This window comes from Ursus maritimus, unplaced genomic scaffold, assembly GCF_017311325.1.
Source record: "Ursus maritimus isolate PB19 unplaced genomic scaffold, ASM1731132v1 scaffold_24, whole genome shotgun sequence".
Taxonomy (NCBI): Eukaryota; Metazoa; Chordata; class Mammalia; order Carnivora; family Ursidae; genus Ursus; species Ursus maritimus.
The window spans coordinates 469,837-492,864 of record NW_024424897.1 but is presented as its reverse complement, the minus strand read 5'-3'; the positions used below and the strand labels follow the sequence as shown (position 1 = coordinate 492,864).

General features: G+C 56.4%; 1 protein-coding gene across 3 annotated transcripts; it reads right to left on the bottom strand.

Moving 5' to 3' along the window:
• Window positions 1–1,745: 1,745 nt before the first annotated feature.
• RAB40B (RAB40B, member RAS oncogene family) lies at window positions 1,746–22,267 on the bottom strand. Of its 3 annotated transcripts, XM_040639929.1 has the most exons (8): window positions 22,027–22,157; window positions 9,263–9,420; window positions 7,632–7,692; window positions 5,735–6,359; window positions 4,966–5,043; window positions 4,036–4,258; window positions 2,961–3,093; window positions 1,746–2,734 (listed from the first exon to the last, which is right to left on the bottom strand). In XM_040639929.1, the coding sequence occupies exons 4-8, from the start codon at window positions 5,870–5,872 to the stop codon at window positions 2,473–2,475; spliced, it is 834 nt and encodes a 277-aa protein (XP_040495863.1). In that variant the 5' UTR covers window positions 5,873–6,359; window positions 7,632–7,692; window positions 9,263–9,420; window positions 22,027–22,157; the 3' UTR covers window positions 1,746–2,472. The 3 variants fall into 3 exon arrangements, with proteins under 3 accessions (XP_040495863.1, XP_040495861.1, XP_040495862.1); XM_040639927.1 differs by lacking the exon at window positions 9,263–9,420 and having other exon boundaries at window positions 5,735–5,795; window positions 22,027–22,267; XM_040639928.1 differs by lacking the exons at window positions 2,961–3,093; window positions 9,263–9,420 and having other exon boundaries at window positions 5,735–5,795; window positions 22,027–22,267.
• Window positions 22,268–23,028: the final 761 nt, after the last annotated feature.

Sequence of the window (23,028 nt, the reverse complement as noted above, 5' to 3'; positions counted from 1 at the left end):
TAATTGACCCTTTTTTCCAGATTGAACATTTGCCTAGATAGTTGCTCATCAAAGTTGTGGGTTTTCAGTCCAGGAGATTATTCTGCATTGCAGTACAGGGCAATTGAAGACAGAATTGTACATAATACATTTTGAATCTAGATGCTTAAAAAGAGAATTACAAACATTTGGGGCATAACCGGGCACTCCTGTTTACACTTTGGGTGGGCTTTGCCAGTGGGAGGGCCATGGAAGAGACAACGTGTGAGAGCAGCTCTTCTAGGGTTCAGTTTACATTTGATTGTATTTTCAGTATATTCACCACCAAAACGTGCATGCTTTATTTCGTAATATGTTCCATATTTCGGTTTGTTTCTCTTTCATAGGAATGCCACTCTGATTTGCTAAAGTGCTTTCTCCTGTGAAGTGTAATTTCTTGTTGTGGAGGGTCCTGGGGCCAGCATAATGAATTGCCCCACACTGGGGGTGCTCAGCACAGCGGAGACTTTCCCTCTCACGGCCCTGGTCTGAGATCCAGCTGTGGGCGGGCCCTGGGGGCTCCTTCCCGCCTCTGCTGGCCTCTGGTGGCTCCAGGCATCCTTTGTCCCCCGGGAGCCTGTGTGTTCTGGAAACATCTGGGAAGAGCTCCAGGTCACAGAGGCTATATCCCTTCTAGAACATGAGTGGTAGCCTTAAGGAGTTCTTCAGCTGAAGGTGGAACTGAATGGAAGGGAAAAGAGACCTGTTGGGTCTGGTGTGACCTTGCCACCAGGGGACACGTTCCAGTGCCCCACCACCGTCCTCGACCTGGGGGACATGCAGCTTCAGTTCTCCAGAAGCATGTTCTTCAGAGGGGAGAAGGGGTCACCGCAGGGGCTTCCTTCAACTTGGACCTCTCCTTACATCACTCCTGGTCACCCACGTGGGAAAGAGATGCCCCAGCTGGGCCGGCCCTGCATCGGTCACAGCATGTCAGATGACATCCATCCTGGGCACCCTGGCTGCCTCTGTGCTCATGGTCAGTGGGTCAACCCTTGTCTCTTCATCCACTGCTGGGCAGAAAGAAGGTGCTGTGGCCCCAGCAGGACATCCTCCCAGGCTGGCAGCCCCTGGGAGGCACTGTCCCTTCAGGGTTTACCTGCAGTCCCCTAGGCTGCTCCCCTGTGGACATTTGTCCCCGTCATGCTCAGGGGGCTGGACAACCTCGAGCCTGCCCCTAGGCCTTCAGTGGCCAGCAGTGGCCAGCCTCATTTCTCTTCTCTGGCCCTCAGTTGTTCATCTCTCAGTAGAGATGTTGCTTCCAATTCTCGGGTCCCTTAAATTTCTAAAAATCTGTAAATCATCAACGGAAACTGAGAACTGGGTATTCTCTCGTTGCTAGTCGTTTTTAAAAAGTTCCTCTTTGTAACCACGAGCTGCTGCAGAGAGATGTCAAGCAGCGACAGCAGGAGGGTGAGACCCTGCCTGGAGCCTTTTCTGCGCACCTGGGATCAGTGATAAGGGCCTCGTCTGTCTGTCTGTCTGGGGTGCCTGACAGAGCTGTGAGTGCTGCAGGGGGAGTCGGGAGCCCTGTCTGCTGTTTTTCCTGGACAGGCGCATGTTACAGGGCCTCTCCTTGACATTTCCCACTTTCTGCCTCTGCCTTTCTTTCCAGGGAAGGGAATCTTTATCAGCGGATGCCGTGGTTCAGGACAGGCGGTGGAGCAAATGAAATAAAGGGCTATGTGAATACACAGAATCAGAAAGAACCAGCCACCAGTCCTACCAAGAAACAAGTATACATTTTATTGTCGAGAAACATTGTCTTCAGTAACAGTGTCCACTTCATTCCCGGACGATAATTTCCTTGCGGATCTGGATCTGCTGTGACTATGTTGTGGCCGTTCGGCACAACTAGAGATATCTTTGGCATTTTCTTCCCTTTGCTTCATACCTTGTGGAACATCTTGTACAAAAAAATGTAGATTTACAGAAAAATATGCATATAAATCACTTATTAATCCCAAACATGGTAATAACATAGCAAAAACGTTATGAAATCCGTGTCAGACCCGCCCTGCCTAATCTCCGGTTCCCCGCACTTTGATGTGAAGAGGTTTACAAAAAGGCCCTCTTGGGAGGTCGAAGACTAATTTCTCTCTCCGGTTGCTCCCAGAGTCCCCAGGACGCACTCCTCACGCGTGTCGCGGCTCTTACAAAGGCAGTCGTGTTGGGAAAAGGCGTGCAATCATCCAGAATGTCACGTCCCGAGGGGTGAGCAGTGCCGACCCCCCGGACAAACCCACGCTGAAAACAACAGCTTCATGCACATCCACAGAGGAACGTCATCAGGCTGTGCTTTCTCTGGAGCGGCTGGGGCACGAGAGATCTCCCCGAGGGGATCGGCAGGTGCTTTCCTGGGCCTGGACCAGCCTCCGCGCCCGTCCGCGTGTGATGGCGCAGCGGCTCCCCGAGGGGCCGGCGTCCGTGCTCTGGCGCCTTCCTCAGGACACTTTACAGCTGTTCCTGGGGCAGCGCCTGGGCGGGCTCTGGGGCGGGCGGGGGGCCTTCACTTTGCGGAGGCCACTCCTCTTGTGGGTGGAGCTGGCGGTGAGCGAGTAGGAGCGGCCGTGCATCATCCTGGCGTTCAGGCCACTGGCCATGGAGAACGATTTGAGGTGGCCCCTCAAGGCCATGGGCAGCGGGAGCTTGTCCACCAGGTGCACGGGCGTGCAGGACACCACCGCCCGGCAGCACAGGTCCTGCAGGCTCAGCACTTGGGGAAGGAAAGGAAACCGCGTTTAGTTCACGTTGTCCAGCTGCTGACCACAGGGCAGCCCGCTCGCCTCCCCGCCTTCCTTCCCCAGGACTTGGGCTGAGCACTCCAGCCACTGTGCCCACGTGGGGCCCTGGGCAGGGCCGGAGACGGGCCACCCTGCTTTCGTCACCTTGGACTGGAGACCCCTGCCGTCTTTCCCTCCGGGCCCAAGAGGGGGGCAGACCTGGAGGGGAGACGGTGGCCAGTGAGGTCCTCCTGCAGGAGTCGCCTGACCTCGGTTTGGGGCGAGAGACCAAGGGTGTCAGGGGTGACCTCCCCAACCGCACCGCTGACATCGGAAGCACGTGTGTCCAGCTCTATAGGGACATGCTCAAGAATGCGCCTGAGAAGGAATGCTTCGGCCTCACCAACACCGTTCCTCATGCGAGTCAGGCTCCCCGGGGTGGGGCCCTTGGGGACCTGATGGGGGGGCACTCCTGGTGCAGCCTCATCGCCGCCCCAGCCCCTGAAGAGGTCAGGCCCGGGGCGGGGGTGGGGGTCCCAGCGAAGAGCTCTCTCTGCACAGTGGCTCTCAGCTGGGGGTGGTTCTGACTCCCCGGGGACACTTGTGGTTTCTGCAGCTGGGGGGCAGAGGGCACAACACCCGAACGCCCCCGCCCGCGAGCCGACAACCCTGCCCAAGCTGACAGCGGTGCTGAGGCGGAGAATCCCTAACTGAGAAGAACCCAGTTTCCCTCCAGCAGCCCTGTGCTGCCCGACTCAGTGACTGTCGATCCCGCCCTTCGTCTCGCGACAGTCATACGCTGCCAGGCTCCCGAGGGGTAACCCGTGACGAAGGCCCAACCCCGCAGACGAAACCAGGGGACACAGGTCTCTGGGCGGATTAACACCGAGGGGTCTGGATGGAGTTCCGACTTCAGGGTATGGGGCGCCAACAACGCTCGATGTGCTTCTGTTCTCCAGTTCCCCCTCAAACCAAACGAGCTGAGGGTGAATCATTCCTGACACGATACGCTCTTCCCCAAACCAGGGGTAAAACCCGGCCAGCCGGCCCTCGGGGCGTCCTGCTCTGCGCGGGGAGGTGCCCCCTCCTCACTGCACACGCCTGTGCTCACGTGCCTCCCCTTGTCCAGCACAGCCCTCAGAAACGCCCCTCGTGAACCTTCGACACACGGTTGGTTACTAGTGATTCCTCTCAGACTGAATGCACTGACTCTGAGGATGGACGTGGCGGCTGGAGGCGGGTCCCGGGAGGCGGACAGGGCTGGGGGCAGTAGGACGGCCGCACGGGTGCCTACCCTTGCTCGGCCTCCAGAGCCGGTCCATCCCGTGCCGCAGCAGCACGGTCCTGGCCAGCTCCGTGAAGGACTCGGTGATGTTGAAGTTGCACAGAGGGCTGACCTCGAAGAAGGTGACACCCAGGCGCTCCGCGTAGGCCTGCGCCTGCTCCGTGGGCACCTGCCGCTTGAAGGCCAGGTGCAGGCGGTTTCCCACCAGGATTTTAGGGACACCAGGGGCGTGCTGACGGGTGACAGAGAGGCAAGGGGGTTACTTGGGCGAGCTCTTGTGGTTGCTGGCACCTTTGGTACATGGGGTAAATGGCATCCTCCCCAAGTTCGTGCCCACCCAGAACCTCAGAATGTGTCCTTATTGGAAATAGGACCTTTGCAGAATGTAATTAGTTAAGATGAGGTCACTGGGGTGGGCCCTAAATCCAGTCACTGGTGTCCCTGTAAGAAGAGGAGAGGACACAGGGGAAAAGCCACATGCCGGCAGAGGCAGGGACTAGAGTGATGGGTCCACAGGCCAAGGACCGCCGGCAGCCGCCAGACGCTGGAGGAGGCGGGAAGGGTCCTCCTCTCCGGCCTTCGGAAGGAGCCGACGCTGCCGACACTAGATTTTGGACTTCTGGGCTCCAAACCGTGAGAGCATGAATTCCTGCTGTTTACGGCCATGCATTTCAGCAGCCTGCAGGAACCCGAGTGTGGTTCTGACCCCTCTGTGTCTACACTGGCAGTCTGGCGGCCCAAACACCACCTGCCAACCCACTCCACACAGCAGGTGGTGCGTGGCCCCAACCCCCGGGACTGGGTGGGTCTCCAGGTTAGGGCCCCAGTCCCGTTCTGGGAGGTGACACAGCCTCTGTGCTGCCGAAGCCTGTGTCCTGGCCCACGTGCCCGACACCCCCACACACCCACGTGGACGGTGCCTGGCACACCATGTCATACCTCGTCTATCTCCTTAATCCACCTGTCGATGCCATCAAAGGACCAGCGGTTTGCGATGTCATAGACCAGGATCACCCCCTGGGGAGAGGCACCAGGCTTACCTTACCGGACAGAGGCGGGCACAGCCCTGGACCGCTTTGGTCAGTGTGCAGGCTACTCCGTCACAGACTCACAACCAGCTAAATGATCATTTTACTTATTTTAACAGAAAACATATTATTTTTATTTATCTACCAAATGTAGTAGTTAAATGAGTATTTCTAATGATATTTCATGAGCTCGTTACTAAACCCTCAAATGTCAAGGTGAGTTGGGGACGAGCGCTCAGTCCCCCACACCCACCAGCCGCTCTAGGGACACGGGATGTGGAGGGACTGGAGAGATCACCCTCTTCCTAGGAGCAGGGCCCGCCCACCTGGACAGAGTGCTCTCCTGAACATGCAGAGACACACACACTCGGTCACGTGAACACAGGTGCACACACAGCCCCGCTGCATGCATATGTATGCACAGACACACGCAGACACACGTGTGCACACACAGCTCACAGGCCCACGTGCATGCAGACATGACACATGCGTGCAGCCACGCACACGCACACCCCTGATGCTGAGGAAGGCTTGCGAGGCACCAAACATTCCTTGGCACTTTCAGCCTCTTGCATCAATATGCATATGAGCTTAACTGCCTTGTCCTCCAGGCAGCCGTTAAAGAACATTCCAAACGTTGTTACTCAGTCGGTTTGACTTCCTGGCTCAGGGGATGTTACCTGTGCGCCCCGAGAGTAGGAGCGGAATATGGTACAAAATCTTCCCTGCCCGGATGTATCCCTGGAAAAGATGTTGGAGGCCAGTGAGAAGAAATCACTGCTGCTTCCTGACAACGGGGTTTGGGACTTGGGAGCCATAGCAAACGCATCTGACAACTGTCACTCGGTGGCCATCCCACCGCAGATCCCTAAGTTTACCAAAACGAGGAATGGACCCGGGGTGCGGACACCTGGAACCACCAGAATGGAGCTCCGAGCACCACAAAGCAGGATAAAGAAAAAGCACATTCCCGTGGGATGGAGTCCACAGCTGCTCTCCCGACAGTGCCTCTGAGGACCGACAGGCGCTGATGCCCAGCGTCTTTTGTAAACACATCCAAGAGTGCAGTGAACACGCCCACAGCCCCAGGTGATCCCTGCGGGTGAGGGCGGGACCGCGGGTCTAGGCGCATCCTCAGTACAATCTGCGGCGCAATCCTCTCTTTTCTCCTCGTCACCTGTAGGTGGTGACCTGCCCCTGCCTTCTGAGTCCTAGATGAGCCACCACGAGGGAGGGCAGGGCCTGGGGTTCAGGAGGGCCGGAGGTGCCTTCCGTGGCCCAGGACGTGGCAGGAGCTCCTCGGTGCTGAGGAGCAAATCGTTGGAGAAGTCCCAGGTCAGCCGCTACGGAGCTCCAGCTTTGCCGCAGGCGGAAGCGGCTAGGAAGTTTGTGGGCAAGGAGACACAGGAGCAGAGCAGCCCTGGGGCATGACTCACTGCTTTCATGGGACACTGGTGGCTATCGTGAAGTGGGAACTCCGTGGACGTGGGGTGCTGTGGGTAAGCCTGGGGTGTGGCGGGAGCCGCGGAGGGGGTGGGCACGTGACAGCATTCACAAGGATGAGCCACTCAGACGAAACACGCCATCAGGAGAGATGCCGAATGCTGCTCAGGGGAGATGTGGGGCAGCCTTAGGAGGCCGGGGCAAGCATGGGCGGACAGCGGGACCCTCGGATGGTCTCAGGGAGGGACGGAGCCAGGACCAGATAAGCCCTGGACCCTGCAGGCCTCAGGGCTGGGTGCAGGTTGCAAGGCGGAGCAGGCAGAAGTCTGAGGACAACAGGTTGCCTGAGCCTCGCTGACCCTCAGCCGTGGGCAGCCTGGAGGACACAGGCCTCACCCACAACCTCAAACATCCCGGGGGGGGGGCAGGCAATGGGAAGGGACAGGGTGCCAAGGGGACACTGTGGAGAAAGGCTCCCTGCTGACCGCCCTGGGAAGGGGCGGGTGGGGCCGGCAGGAGGACCGGCTTCCAGTTAGAGGAGACTCATGTGGCTTGGGGCTTAGGCATGTTTGGGTAGAGTAGAGGACCATGCAGGTGGCCCAGGAGAAGGGGTGACAGAGGGGCCGGAGACAGTAGTCAGGCAAGTTGCATGGGGGTGGTCAAAGCAGGAAACACCAATTCTCCCACTCCCCAACCCCACCTGGAGTGGGAAGGGCAGAGGCAGGGGGGTGTGACCTGAACCTCAGAGCCAGGGCTGCCAGGTGGGGCCATGAGAAAGAGACCCAGTCCAGACCCGGGGGAGGGCCTCTTGCTCCCAGCCTCCCACACCTGCCACGGGTCTGTCCCTATCACACTCATGGGCCCCTCCTGGTGCTGGGGAGCTAGAAGGGTTTCAGGAAGGCCATGCTCTGGACAGACGCCCGGGGACCCACAAAGGCCCCAGCACTCCCCCCATGGATGACGCATCAGTGGCCCAGACAAGCAGATCTCCACGTCCTGTGGGGCAGCCCTGGGTCTGCTGGGGCTGGAGGGGGCTCCTCCCAGAGGCGGTATTGGTGCCCTCCCAGGGCCAGGAAAGCCTCTCTTCCTGGGGCTGGCATGTCCTGCTGGAGCCCGGGGCGGGCCCCCACTCACCAGAGCTGCAGCTTCACCCTCCGGCCGTCTAGCAGGATGGTGGTAGTCTTGTAGTCGATGCCTGTGGAAGGGGTGGGGGCAGCGTAAGGGCTGCTGGCCTCAAAGTTATCCTCAAGCAAACAGCACCCGAGAGGAGAACTGTCCTGGGGGAGAGAAAGGACTTCTCACCAGGGCAGAGTCACGGTTTTTGAAGTAGACAGACTGGACGCTGATTTGGGTCTCTCTGGATTTGCACGGGCCCTGGCCACCAGCCCCAATGTTCACTCTGTAGGGCCTCCAACCTTCCTCCCCTCACTTGGCACCAGCCGCCTGGGTCCCCTGGCCGCCCCAAGGCCCAGGCTTCCGCAGCTGCTGCCTGCTATCTGAGGGGAGGGCGGCAGCAGCCAGGAGACGCGTACTTGGACATCAGGCCCCCAGTCTGCAGGCAGCTCCGTGCAGCCCCATGTCTTGCCCCCTCATCTCTGTGACCCTTCCTCCTGCCCCACCTCCAGTCCTGGGTCTGTTCCACCTGAGCTCGACTCCCAGGCTAAAACACGGATATCATTTCCCCAAATTATCACACTAAGAACGTAAAGTAAAATGTGTCTCATATACAACGAGATACGAAGCATTACCTCACTGATGTAAAAAAAATACACGCGTGTATCTGTGTATGTGCGTGGGGGGGGGACAGTGAGGACCAGCCCCACGTGGCAGCTGGAAATTTCTGGGTTGTGTTTATTTTGTTTACCCCAACCTTTCCCTATATTAAGTTTCTTCAACGAGCATGCATTTTTCCCCCCTAAAAATCAGAAAAAGCAATTAACATTTTTAAACCAATTTTCTACTTCTTTGAGAAGCCTGTGTCCACAGAGTGAGTGGCCAGAATGCTTCTGCCAGGTCTGTGGATGAGAGGATGCACTCAGCTGGACCCCGGGAGGGAGAGCCCGTGAAAGACAGAGTTTCCATTAAGTGACCAGAGAAAGCAGGACACGAATACTCCCTTCCAAAAAGCGGATGCAACACCATTTGTGATCCCAAGAATCCAAACCGCTTAGTAAAACCACACCACCAGGCTTCGTGGTGCTTGATTTATTTCATTTTTAGACCCACTCAGGAATGTGTCTCAAAGCATGCAAACCTCAAGAAGACAGCCTTGAAGACGTTCTGGGATGAGGCCATACTACGTACCTTGACAAGGAAAGCTGGATTAAGAGTTACGAATCTAAAGGGGAATGTGCTCCTGGGGGGCAGACAGGAGAAGAGAGAGGAGCCCCTACACGGGGGCCTCACCCTGAGAAAGTCCTGGAATGGGTGTGAAATCTTAGCAGCTCTCCACCAAAAGATAAAACCCCACACCCAAGGCTCAGAAAGCAAGGTCCCCAAATGCGGTGCTAACGAGGTGCTGTTTCCAAGTAGTTTAGCTGAGCTCCCTGGACGGACCTCCAGTGCTTAGACTGAGCTCCCCCCCCCATAAAAGCCCCAAGAAAAAGAACACCATATTCATAAAACCTCTGGTCTTTAAAGTAGGTTGAGGGCCATAGAGTATGCGTGGGGGAAGGAGACAACAAATTTGCTTTGCATTCTGAGGGCATATTGCCCAAGGGTTTAGGGCAGAGCATAGATATTCTGGAAACTGCTTAGGTCAGTACCTTCAGGCTCTGTGAAATTACTCTTTGAAGTGACCCACCAAGAGCCTCTTCATAGTCCTTTAAATTCCCACGAAACTCTGGAAGGCAACTTCAAATGCCTATATTCTTCCTTTTGCAGTGCTCAGCATTGGGCATATGTGACGTGAGACACACACACACTAAAATAGAATAGATATGCCTATAACAATATGTATACACATATTAAAAAGAATATATCATACATAATACATAGGATGTATAATCACATAATAAGTAAGTAGAATATATGCACATATAATTAAACATATATAAACACATAAAAACATTTACAGAGGGCAACTTCAAAGTTAATTTTGGAAATGTTTGATTTTTCCTTCGGAACACTGAAGGTTTTATACCATCTATGTGAAGCAACAAATAAGTACCCCTGGGAGTTTATTTTTGAGTCTAGAGGGAACATGGGCTTTGGCATGTCTGTTCCCAGACAAGAAAAGAGAGCTCTCACCATCCACAGGCTGGAGAGGTTTTTCATTTTTAACCTTTAGGACATTAACTCACTGTTTGAATTGGGTTGGCTCCTCTGATTTTCCAAGTGTCCTCACGTACTGAGTTTTTAGGTCCACAATAAAAAATAAGTTTTCATAAATTTAAAAGAATTCATTACTGATGGCCTTTTTAAGCAGCCCATATAAATATATGATGGAATATTATAACTTCTCAGAGCAAAGTACAATGACCTGCGTCTCAGTCTCACTAACAGTAAACGGTAAGGGCTCAACCACCATGATGTACTCATCAGCCATCACGACTCAAACCGAACTCAACGACTGTGCGGCGATAGTTCTCATGAGAACAGCCCTGCGGAACAACCCGCCCCTCAGCTACGCTAACCCCTGACCCCTGACCCCTGGGAACACCAACACTGTGGTCTCCGCCGCACTCGCTCTTTCAGGGTGGCGACGCCCGACCTTCTCCAGGTCCACTGCTTGGCCGCATGCCCTGCACGCTCACCCCTAGCGTGGGGACTTCAGGATGGGACGAGCCGGGGCGAGCAGGTGGGGTGGGAGATAAAGCTTGAGAAGGCGCCGCTTCCCCACGTGATGTGTCTTGGTTTCTCCAGGTGGGGAAGGGGGGAGTGGAGATGGGTCAAACCCACCGGGGCCACGTAGGTTCCCAAGTGTGAAGGCCCCACAGGGAGGAGCTCTGTGGGGCCTGGGGTCAAATCCCAGTCCTGACAAGCAGCGATTTCCTGTGCCTCAGTCTCCCCTTCCACCTGGAAGAACGCACTGGCCACGGCTACTTACGGCCTGCATGCCGGCCGCCTGTAGTGGCCTCCCCTCAGCAAAAGCTTCACTCTGTCCCCAAGCCCGGGTCTAACGCAGCTGTGCCTGCCACAGAATCCCCAGACCACCTCGCTCCCTGGTCAGGATCTCCTCTCCCCACAAACTTACTTACGGAGCTGTTCTCTTTCATTCCTGCAATGTTTCCTTTTCTCTCCTACTTAGGTGTTTGCTCTTCCCTTATTTAGTGCATCTCCTCTTCCCTACCTCTGCTGCCGGCTACCGTGCATTTCAGCCCCCGAGAGCCCACCATTTGACCTTATAGTGTCGCGGTGACGATCAAAGGGGTAATTCACGTCCGCTGCACTCAGCTCACTCAACGAACACTCTGTCCATCAAAATGAAATAAAAACACGCCAAAGCTTCTAGAACAAAGCCTGTAGGAATGAATGCTCATTGAGTGAGTCAGAATAACAGAGAGAAGAGAGATAATTTTAGCCTTCTTTAAAAAAAAGAAAAGGAGGCGTCAAATGCCAAGCCATTCGCTCCGCTTTCAGCTCCGCATGATGAATAAATAATTCAGTTCACGCACCACATGCTTATTTCTGTTTCAGTGAGCGAGCAGGCGTAACCGTGTGCCGTCACGCAGGAGACTTCTCTTCTGGTGTAAATACTGGCTAAATACCACTTACAAACACGTTCGTCTTCGAGTAGCTGACTTTTGAGAAATGTGTCTAATGCTGAATGAAAACATCAGAAAGCAGACCAGCGACTGCCAGAGGCCGGGAGGAGGGGTTCATTTTGGGGCGCCTGGCTGGCTCAGTCAGCAGAGCGTGTGACTCTTGATCTCGGGGTTGTAAGTTCGAGCCCCACGTTGGTTGTAGACATTACTTAAAAATAAAATCTTGAAAAAATAAAAATACAATAAAAATAAAACGGTTCGTTTTATACTATATGATTTTCACCCCAAAGAAGACGTACACACATGTGTCCTTGCCAGACCTGGCTGTGCTTGGCTCTTCGGATCAGAGGGACAGTCTGCTGGGAGATGCGGGTGCCTCGCAGAGCCAAGGGGTGGGAAGGGCTCGGGGCGGGCGCCCCGCCGCAGCCACGGCCAAGGCCAGCACTGGCCCCTCGGTGGGCCCCTTGAGCTTCTGAATGGTTCTAAAAGCAAAGTCACGTTCCAGGCAGGGGTGTGAAGTGTGTTCACCACAGTCACACAGCGGGCAGTACCGACATTGACACCAGTCATCTCTCTGCATATCTCCTTTTGGAAAAGTACGTTCCCCAAATGCTTCTCCCTCCTCATTTTTCTCTTTATAGCAAAGCGGTGGAATCAGGTGCTCCCAGGTGAGGGACAGTCCGGGGGCCTCCAGTCCCCTCCTGGCCTGGCTGTCGCAGCTTGTCCACACAGCTCCCACTCCTAGCGGCCCTGAACCTCTCTTTCCCCACCTTGGGAGCTAAACTTTCTCACTGCCGGGCGGGAAAAGGACCACCACCGGCTACCTTGGCCCAGGCACCCAGTGCTCTGTGCTGACTGTCTGCATCCAGGGACACTGGGCTCTCACAGCGTGGGGCCCGGCCCCCCTGCACACCACCCCACCACCAGTGAGATCGGGGAGTAGCCGAGATCATCTCTGAACCATTATTTGGGTGTGGCCAGACAACAGCCCCTCTTTCCAGAGTCCCAACAGTTTCAAACCACAGGGCTGCCCTCACCGTGCCTCGGGGCCTTAACTTGGGGCACTGCCGGACCTGGACTCAGACCACCGCCAGCGCCTGGCAGGTCAGGCCAGGAGGGGCATCCTCCCCGTTCTCACCCTACTTTGCACAGGCCTGCTGTCTGGGAGACACAGCTGGGAAATCCTCACCACCCTCCAGGAGGGAAATGGGGGCAGCATCTCCTATGTTCAAGTGCATGGTTCTCGATGCTACTGGCACTGTTTCTGTAAAGCCCACCTCAGCCAGGGTCTCCCCCCGGCCCATGGGGCGCTGTGGGCTGAGGCCCCCAACACCTCCTGTCTGGGACGTTCTGCTCAGACAGTCCGCTCAGTCAGCCAGCGGGACGTATTCTAGCACGTTCCCACCCACCGAGGCTGCACGTGTCTTCAGGAGGAGCTCCGAGCCTCCTGCTTCAGCCTCCTACCTGTGCAGTTGCAGAAGCTGAGGTGACATGACATCGTGGGGGAAGGAGATGCCCTCAGCACCGGACATGGCCGTGCCCGGCCGAGTGACTGCCCCAAAGGCACACAGCAAGCCCTCTCGCCTGTCTGTACTCCCAAAGACGGCTCAGGGTGAAGCACCCGGAACTCAGAGTCATTTTCCCCACTCATCTGAAAGATGCCAGGGGCCTCAGTTTATGGTAAATACCTGGTCTCACGCGCTAAGCATCAGAGGGCGAGGGCGCCTGCATGTCACCATGCACAGAGGGAGAGGAAGTGGGGGGCCAGCTGGGGAGGTGCTGGGCCGATGCGGGCCCCTCTGCTGTGCAGTTATCATCACAGGACAACTGGAAAACAACCACACTGGCTTCCCTGAAAAGCCCACAGAAGCGGCAGCCGTCCTGGTGGGCGGCAGCAGGGGTCTCCTCTCTGGGAAGGAGGCTGGGGGAGGCCCCGTGGCTCTGCTGGGCACAGAGCTGCCTCCTGGGCTCACGCTCAGCCAGACCCCCACAGCCCGCGGGAGAGGTGGGTGCCCTGAGGTGGGTCGCCAAGCTGGACACCTCTGAGCCGTTTCCTGGCTGAGAGAAGAGGGCAACCACTCTTCAGCTGGGCCAGCGCAGATGCCGCTATCCTGCTCAGACAGGAGGTACGGCGTGGGCTCAGCCCAGCCGGGGCTAACATCATGACCAGCTGAGCCCTGAGCTCCAGGGCTGGGTGATTTTTCAGACACCACAGCAGGGCCTGGGTCACTCCCAGGTTTCCCCCCACCCAGTGGCACATCCTTTGGGCCCAGTGTGATGAACTCAAGACGGTGTGGGAGGGAAGGATAGAGACCCTGTGTCATCTGCAGCTGGTCCCCACGCTCTGCTGACCACCACCTGCCAGGGGAAGAGCAGAGGCAGAGGGTGCTTGGCCCCTCGGGAGACAGAGGTCAACTGCAAGGTCTATTCCCTTCCTTGTCCAAACTGCCCACAATGACAACCACCAGCAGCTGGAAGATTCCAGGAAGGATTCTCCCCTGCAGCCTTGGGTCTGGGTGGTGGGGGAGGCCCTGCCCACACCTCGAGTTCAGACCCCTGGCCTTCAGAGGCATGAGAGGATAAACCCACCCATTGTTGTTAGGCCCCTAGTCTGTGGTTGTTTGTCACAGACACCCCAGGGAATGGATGCACCGTCCAGCTGCGTTCCCGCACTGCGTCCCCACTGCGCGTCCCACCCAGTGCTCACGGACAGTGAGCGCAGACGCCCAGCCTCACAGGATGCATCCCAGGTCTGACGCCTCTGGCTTTGCCTCTCCCGGACGCCAAACCAGCATGATGCTATTTAAACCCATGAGGCAATGGTCTACCTTTCAGAATGAGCACATCACTGTAGACTAGAAGAAATAGATTTTACTCCCAAACGAATTTTCTTAGTCTAAAGATAATTTAATGTTCTTCACATTGACCAATTTATTTTCCCCATTAAGACAATACCTTTCAGCCTTCTATATTGGGGTCCACTAGAATTTAATACATATGCTTACGATTCTGCCTCTGTAAACGTCTTTTTTTCTTTAACCAAATAAAATGCCGTTTGTGTCATGAGTCACAACATGGTTCAAATCCACAAGCAAACTCGGCTGAGTCCCATCTGGGGAAGGGAATTCATTAATTATTGGCTGCCAGAGGAGGGAATACACAGCCCACATAAGCCAAAAGCAGCCTGAGGCTCACGTTCAGCCAAGGAGACCCCAGGACAGTGGAGCCGACCTTCGCGGCTCTCTGCCACCGCTTTATGGGACGATCTCCCCAGGGATGACCGTTAGCAGGTGGTTTCAGGCGGGAAACTCAGATGTCCATGGAGAGACCGGCAGGCCAGGCTGAGCTCCAAGCTGGACCGTGCTGTGACAGGTGGCTGGCCGAGGCTGCTCTACGTGCCCAGGACAGCCGCCTTCATCTCCCACCTTGTGGTTCCAGCAGCGTGGAAGCCTCCCTCTCTCCCCAGCTGCGTCTCTGAACACAGCCCCCACGTGAGTTCCCCATGAGCGACGGACGTGTGCTGGGCTGCCCGATTCCACACCGCGCACGCCGCTAAACAGAGGTCGGCTCCTGGAATGCAGGCCTACTCGGGAGACACGGACCACACGGCCAGCTCTCAGCCATGGGGCCGGCGCCGATTAGAAAGTTTGCGAAGGGCAAGCATAAGGTGTGACACAAATAAAACCATCTCAAGAGCGACCCAAGTGGCACCGTGTTCGACGAGTCTCTGTACATTAACAGAACCAAGAAAAAAAGAGTCTGCGTCTTCACTGATAAGCATCTTCAGAAAGTTCGTGCCTTAATCAGAGCAACGCAAATAGCTCACACCCGCGTCTCCGTACGTATGCACACGTGTGTTTGTGTACGTGTACCATGCTCACGCGTGTGTGCTCTGTGTAGAGTACATGACATAGACACAGAGTGAATACACCTAGAGACCCTGGGTCCTGTGAGGTGTCTGAAAGCCTCTAAAACCCGTCACTGACAAGTCTCACACCGTGTGTGGTGTGCGGCTCCTCTCAGGCGGTGGGCCGCGGACAAGATGGAAAAAGCAACCACGAGCCTGAAGAAACGGCCAGACGGCAGGCACAGTGCGCGCTGGCAGGAGGGGCGCTGCCGGCAGCCAGGGGAAGAAGGTGGCTCTGAGCACCGCGCCCACAGGCTGAGACCTCCAGGTCCTCACAGACGTGGGGGCAGGCCGTACCTCTGGAACTGAGACGTTTACAAACGAGGGGGCAGGGACCCGCTTCCAGAAGCCCGAAGTGCGGCGTCTCTGGCCACAGGCCACGCGGGGGCCGGCAGTTCTCCCACCAGCGTGCTGCAGACAGCGGGTCCAACCTCAGGAGGTGCCGGAGCTGCTCCAACAACCTGGAGGGGAGGCCGAGGGAGCGCCAGGTCTCGTGGCCAAGCTGGTCGCGGCCTCCAAGGAGGAAAGCGAAAGCCTTCTGAGGAAGGCGAACCTGGAGAGCTCAGAGGGAGCTGCTAGCCTACGGGGTGACTGCCTTTTACATGGTTTTGTTTGTGAATCTGATAAATCGACATCTACGAAGTTTTTAAGCCCAATTCCCCGGACATTGCAGTTCTTTTCACTGTTTACATAGACACAATTCCTTCTTTGCGGCTAAGTTAGCTGAAGAAGCCAAGGAAGAAAGCTTCACGTGTTAAAAAAAAAAAAAAAAGAAAGAAAAAATCTTAATGGGATATCAGCTCACAGCCTGCGATGGGAGTGGTAGGCTCCATCGCTTCCGACACACCTTGCTGCTTCTCTTCACCCCAAAAGGCCTGAGCAAGGAGTCAGCAGGTGTGACCGGCAGGACCAAGGCAGGACCACGCGGCTGTCGTCCTACCCCACTGCGGCACCCAGAGCTAGTGACAGGACGCAGGGGGTGCTGGGTGGGTCTCCAGCCCGAAACTGACCCTCTGCACAGCAGGAACCTGGGCTGGCTGGATCGGAGCCCCTCCCTGCCCATCACCCGAGAGCAGGGTCACCCTGGGTTGGAGTCAGAGGCTAGATGAAAGGGGCAGTCCCCACCGCAGGGAGGCAGGACTGAACGGTTGGGTTTAAGGAGAAAATCGGACACAAAGGCAGTTTTATTATTGTCAAATACATGGAAGCATTTATGAATAATCTAAAAAATGAATACATTGAAATTTCCCATATGCTTTTGGTGGTACCATGGGAGGTGAGGAAGTAGAAGACCATCTCCTTCTTAAGGAATTACGCTGCAAAGAACTAGGGATAAAATATGATTCGGCTCTCAGTTCAAACTTGAAAGTGATGGCTTTATAAATCGTGTTTCGAATCTTGAAGGGGTTGCCAAGGGAAACCACAGAGTAGCTGTAAAATCAGCAAATCCACCACGGTCTGCAGCGCCATAGACGGCAGCAGGGAGCGAGCATGCTTCTCCCGGCAGAACATTTGTCAAAGGCAAATAGAAAAGCAAAAAACCCCAAGACAAGGCCACTAAGTAAAAGCGCTTTGATTGTCCTCACAGGGAAGAAAAGCCACTTCTCTGAGACTTTTCTGAACCAGACGGGCCACAGAGGGGCCCAGAGCGAGCCACACCATTCACACTCCCGTTCTCACTCACGCTGTGTGATCTTGAGAGAGTTACTCACCCTCTCTGGGCCCAATAACATGACCTATCTCATGACTTGATTGCTCTACACTCTCAATAAGGGGGAGGATAGAATTATTACTAGCTGTCAGCAGAAGTGAAACAGAGAAAGATGGGATTTTCCTACTGGCAAAGGGAAGCTGGAGAAGCAGCCAGGAGAAAGTAATCAGGAAATAGTGAGTCTCTTTGGGAAAAAAGTTGGGAGGCAAGAGATTGCAGAGTTTAGTGTCCGTTTCCTGTACTTCCCTCTCCCAACGTAGAAACTCAGCAATCAGAGAAGGAAAGGGAACGCGGTGCCGGAAACACCACCAGCTGGAGCTAAGGGGAGAGACCCTCACCAGCGAGCAGAGAGGAAGACCTCAGCGGTGGCCCCGACTTCACTCCCCACATGAGCTGGGCTGTCCAGGCCTTTTCCTCAGCACTTCTACCTGGGAGAAGAGGCCGAATGAGGTACCAACCCTCCATATCTGAGGGAGGCTCCAGGGCCAGCAGGCCCCAAAGTGGGAGGTGGGCCCCTCAGCTATTCTACATGCATAGCACACTTTAACAAAACGTTATAAAAGGAAAAAGAGACAAAGAACCCAACCTGAAATGAAGCATGACCCAAGGAACAGAAGGACATTCATCCCAATTACTTCATGCAATGGAACAATTTAACAAAAACATTAAGTCGGCAAAATAAGAGATTTTTTTAATGAAATAAATTATTTAAAGAAAATTTTAAAAGATTTATTTATTTATTGGAGAGAGAGAGAGCACAAGCGGAAGGGGCAGAGGCAGAGGGAGAGAGAATCTCAAGCTGACTCCCCACTGAGTGTGGAGCCCAGCACGGGGCTCCGTCTCACCACCCTGACATCACGACCTGAGCTGAAACCGAGTCAGACGCCCAACTGTCTCTGCCCCCAAGGGCACCATTTAAAGAGATTTTTAAAAATTGTAAATGAAGGGGCGCCTGGGTGGCACAGCGGTTAAGCGGCTGCCTCCGGCTCAGGGCGTGATCCCGGCGTTATGGGATCGAGCCCCACGTCAGGCTCCTCCGCTATGAGCCTGCTTCTTCCTCTCCCACTCCCCCTGCTTGTGTTCCCTCTCTCACTGGCTGTCTCTATCTCTGTCGAATAAAATAAAATCTTTAAAAAAAAATTGTAAATGAAAATTGTAAAAGTAAGGAAAAAAAATTGCAGACCAAAACAACATCATTACTAAACTAATAAAAAAGCTAGAAACAGCTAGAAACAGTTTACTAAAATAAAAATTACCAACACATTGGAAAGGTTTGAGATGCCCACAGAAATTCAGAAGAGAGCGACAAAAAGATGGAAGCAGGCAGAGAGAAGTGAAGGGATGTGGAGCGCAACACAAGGATAACGGGTACAACAGGCAGCATAACGGCCCCCAAGGGTATCCACACTGTAATCTGCAGAATCTGTGACTCCAAGAGGTTACATGGCAAAGGGGAGTTAAGGCTGCTGATCGGCTGATCTTCAAATACAGAGATTATTCTGGATTAACATATAGGGCCAGCACCATCACAAGGGCTCCTAAAAGCAGAAGAGGGAGACCGAGTCAGGCTGGATGGTGCAGCATGAGACAGGTAGCATTACTGTTGCCAGCTTCGAAGGTGAGGAAGGGGCCTGGGGCCAGGGAGTGCAGGAGGGTTCTAGAAGCTGGATAAGGCAAGCCAACAGACTCACGGCTGGCGCCTCCAGAAAGGACACACCCCTACCAACACCTCAATTTCATCCCAGGGAGACTGTGGCCCCCCAGAATTGTCAGATAATAAATCTGTGTTTTAAGCACTAAATTTGCGGCTACAGCAGCAATAGGAAACCTGACAAACGCCAAATCAATGCAACAGATGCTTTAGGGACATAAATTTCCCTGAAATTAAATACAAGATCTGCAGATTCAAAGAGTACGCACCGTACCGGAAGTTCAACACCAAGCATTAGGCTTCGAGACAAGGTCTGCTGAAGCTGAGGAGCTCTGAAGAAAAGGCAAACACCCACAAGGAGAGACCAGCGGACCTCAGGCTCCATGGCAGCTCAGAGCCAGTGAGCTCAGGGGTGCAGTGGGACCATGGGGACAAAGTGTGGAGGGAAAGAACGTAGAGCCTGAGGATACACTCTAACCTAACTGAGACCCTGTTCACAGATAAAGACAATGCACAGACATTCTCAAACATGAAAACGCTCATGAAGTGCTCACGAGCCCTTCCTGGAAAATGGCTGGAAATGAAATGCAGCTAATCAGAGGGCCAACAAAATACAGAAGTCACAGACACAGTGGTGGTGGAAAGGCTCGTGGTCAGCGCCGAAGCCACGTAAACATCTGATATTGAGGGCCTACAGCCACTGTAGCCCCACTACAGAAACTGGGGCAAAGTCAGAGCGACCGGGGTGCATGCGCAGTGTGGGGGGGGGGTGGTCGTGGTGGTGATGGAAACAGGAGGCTGGAAGCACCCTCCCCTTCCGGTGCTTGATGCTCGGAGCACTGATGCAAAGTACAACATGTCTTTAATAATAATAATACTGATAATGATTCCAACTTCTTACAATCCCCTGGAAAGTGTCTTTTTAACCTAAAACCTCCCTCTGTGTGGAGGGAAATCCTTTAGAAGAAAGCATTAACTAGTTGCTTTTACAAGTGCTCAGTTCGATTGTAACAAAAAGAAAGTCATGCAACAGAGTGTCCCCAAGCCACTGTTCAAACAACCAGGACACTTTCTGTCCACATTCCTCCCATTTGCACACATCACTCACTTACCCTAAGGACTCAAAACTACAGCTTGTTCCCCCAGGCACACAGTTTTAAAAGCACAGTGATTCATTTGTTCAATGTTTAATCCTCCACCCACTGAGCCCCAGGCCCCAGGACACCCGCGCCCCCCCCCTCCTGCCTCCCCCCCCAAGAAACAGATAAAACCTGCTGTCCTCCAGGAGCTCAAGCCCCAGAGCTGTGCATCCAGCAGGGCTCTGCCACACCTCTCACCAGCCAAGTGTCGTTGCTGTTGAACACTTGAAATGTGGCTAATATGATCCTTTCAGTGTGGCTAATATGATCCTTTCATTGTATCTCGTTTTCACTCCTTTAAATTTAAAACATCTCACATGGCTGATGGCATCACCTTGGATAACACAGATCTGCAATCAGAGACCGAATCTGCATTTTCACAAATCTCCTGGGTGACTCTCACACTGGCGGCTTCAGGAAGAACCCAGGTTCTTGGCATTGGTTCTCTAGAACCAACCCAAAACTCTCCCCAACTTCCCCCCCACCCTCACACCTCCAATCTTAAAGACCTGTCCCAGGCCATTCCACCTAAGCTGCTCACGTCCCTGCTCAGAAGCCACAGGTTCCCTCCCTCTGCCACCTCATCCCCACATAGCCCACCTTGCATCCTACCACAACCTTTGCCCTACACCTCCTGCCCCTCTTGCATCAAATCAAGTTGATCTCCCAGTGAGGTCCTGCAGACCCAGAACTTCACATCTGCACTGTCTTCTCAAGTCTGTGCTGCCTGGACAGGGCAGAAAGTACACCTAGGCTGACTTGAACGTCAAGACTCCACTTCCTGGGCTGACCTCCTCTGCTTCTGGAGAACCCGACAGCAAGCCCAGGAGACAGACAGGGGCAAGACCCTGAGCAGCCAGGTTTGTGTTGGAAGTGTGCCTGGAGCCCCGACATGACAGTGAAAAGGTGATCGCCGGCAGGTGCCCTTCACAGCCGCCGACCTGCACCAACAGAACAGCAAGCCTGGGTGAAGACCCTGACTCTGCTCTGGCCTGCTGGCCCAGCTTTCTGCCCACCTCACTTTCCTCTCCTCTCCCCCGCCCTTCTTTCCCTCCTAATGTCCACTCCGTCTTGGGGCCTGAGGCCCTCAAACCTCAAACTTTGGGGACCCTCTGCCCACTGTCCTCAAGCTCTGAGTCCTCTGGCTCCCCTCGACCTGGAATCCACACTCCTTCACCTTCAATGGTGCTTCCCTTCCTCGCCCTCACGCCGCATTCTCGAGGGTCATTTGGGTTTCTTGCCCTCCCGCGCGTGTTCGCCAGGCCGAGGAGCTCCTCGGACACACCAGGAACCTTGGAGAAGCCTCCAGACTAGTTCTCTTGCTTCCCCTCTCCTTCCCCTTCCATCTCACCCACGCGCAGAGCCACCACCTGGGAGCCTCCACCCGCTGCGCTCGGATCCCACGCTCCATTCCCTCCTGCCCGCTCCTTAACCCCCACGCATACTTTCCAAACGCGTCGCACGCGCTTGTGGCCTCCCGGATGGGCCCACTCACAGCAGCCCGGCTACCTCCTCCCCAAACCCCACCTGCGTGGTCCGTCCGCTCTCCTCCGCCTCGCCATCATCCCGGGTCAGATCTACCCCAGCACTCTGCCCAGCCGCTAGCTCCCGCGGGGAAGCAGATCTTGGTGAGACTATGGAGGACGCGCTGTGTTCCCCACGTGCGGAACTGGGGGTGCAGCAGGGGACTCCCGCGAAGCGCGCGCCCGACTCAGGCAGAGAGGCGGGCCATGAGCCCCGCGCTCCTTGATCCGTGGCCCTTCGCGCACTCCACCCCCTCTCCCAGTCCCTGCACCCCCAGCTCCTCGGCGCGCTACTCTGGTGCCTGGGTCCGGCTCCACCTCGCCCGCCGTGCGCTCCCCCTGAGTCTCCTCGGTGCGGCTCCCAGGCCCGCCGCGTGCTCCCCTGGTCCCCGGTGCGCTCCCTGGCCCTTTGCGCGCTCCCCTGGTCCCCCTCTGCACTCTCTGGCCCGCCGCGCGTTCCCCGGGCCCAGCGCGCTCCCCCAGCCCCTCTCCTCCCAGCCCGCCGCGCGCTCCCCCGTGCGCTCTCTCGCCCGCCGCGCGCTCCCCCGGACCCCCGAACGCTCCCTGGCCCGCCGCGCGCTCCCGCGTCTCCCCGTGCGCTCCCGGGCCCGCTGCACGTTCCCCTGGTTCCCGGTGCGCTCCCTGGTTCTCTGCGCGCTCCCCCGGTCCCCCCTGCACTCCCGGGCCCGCCGCGCGCTCCCAGGCCCCGCCCCCACCCCACCCCCAGCTCTCCGCGCGCTCTCCTGCCCCCCCGTACTCTCCCTGGGCCCGCCGCACGCTCCCCGGGCCCCGCTCGCCCCAGCTTGCCGCGCGCTCCCCGGGCCCCCGTGCACTCCCCCGGCCCACCGCGCGCTCCCTGGGCCCTGCTCCCCCGTCCTGGCCCCGCGCTCACCCGCCGGGTGGCCGTACGGGGACTCGGCCGCGCCATCCTGCAGGCTCGCCAGGATCTCGCCTTTGCCCACGTCGCTGTCGCCCACCAGCAAGAACTTGAGAAGGAAGTCGTAAGCGCGGACAGGGCTGCCCAGGGTGCTCATCGTGCCGCCGCCGACGCCTGCGCCCATGCCCGGCCCGCGGGACGGCGCAGAAGCGGCGGCCGGGCACTAAGGCGCCGAGCTGGCCCCGCCGTCCGCAGATCGCCGCGGGCCGGCGGCCCCCGCAGCTGACAGCGCGTAGCCCCGCCCCGCCACGCCCGCCACGCCCCGCCATTGGCGAGCCGCAGTTGCTAGGGCGGCTGCGCGCGCTCATTGACTGGGCTGCCCGTCCATCTCTCTTTCGTCTCCGCCTCCAGGCCATAGTCCACCCGCCCCTCCCGGGAGGATCTGGTCCTCGCCGCCTTTGCTGGGCTGGGGGCGGGGCGGGGGCGGGGCGAAAGTTGAGTTTGTTACGGCCACAGCCATTGAGGTCCGGAGGCGGGGCGGGGCGGGGCGGGGCGGAGCCAGGGGGCGGGGAGTGCAGGGGCTGGGCTGGGTCTCCTGCTTCTGCGGAGCGGCCAGGGCGGTGCAGGGCCGGACTGCAGGGGTCGTCACCCCGCTGCCGCGTCCTCCACGTCCTGCCACCTGGAGACGTCTCTGGTCCGGGTGGGGGATCCGCAAGGGCGGATTCCGTTAGCGGACATGCAGCCGGGAGGCCAGGGCCAGGTCGCCTGGCGCCAAGGGTCCCTGTCCCGGGTGAGCCTGGGCTCACGGTGTCCCCCACGGCTCCTCCAGAACCTCGTCTTTGTCCCAGAGCGCGTGGGTGCGCGTGCCTGTGTGTGCGCGTGCGCCTGTGTACGTGTACACGTGTTCGTGTTTGTGCCTACGTGCTTGTTCGTGTGCTTCTATGCGCCTCCGCTCGTGTGTGTGCGTGTGCATGTGTCTGCACACGTGCGCCTGTATCCGTGCGTTTGTGCGGGAGC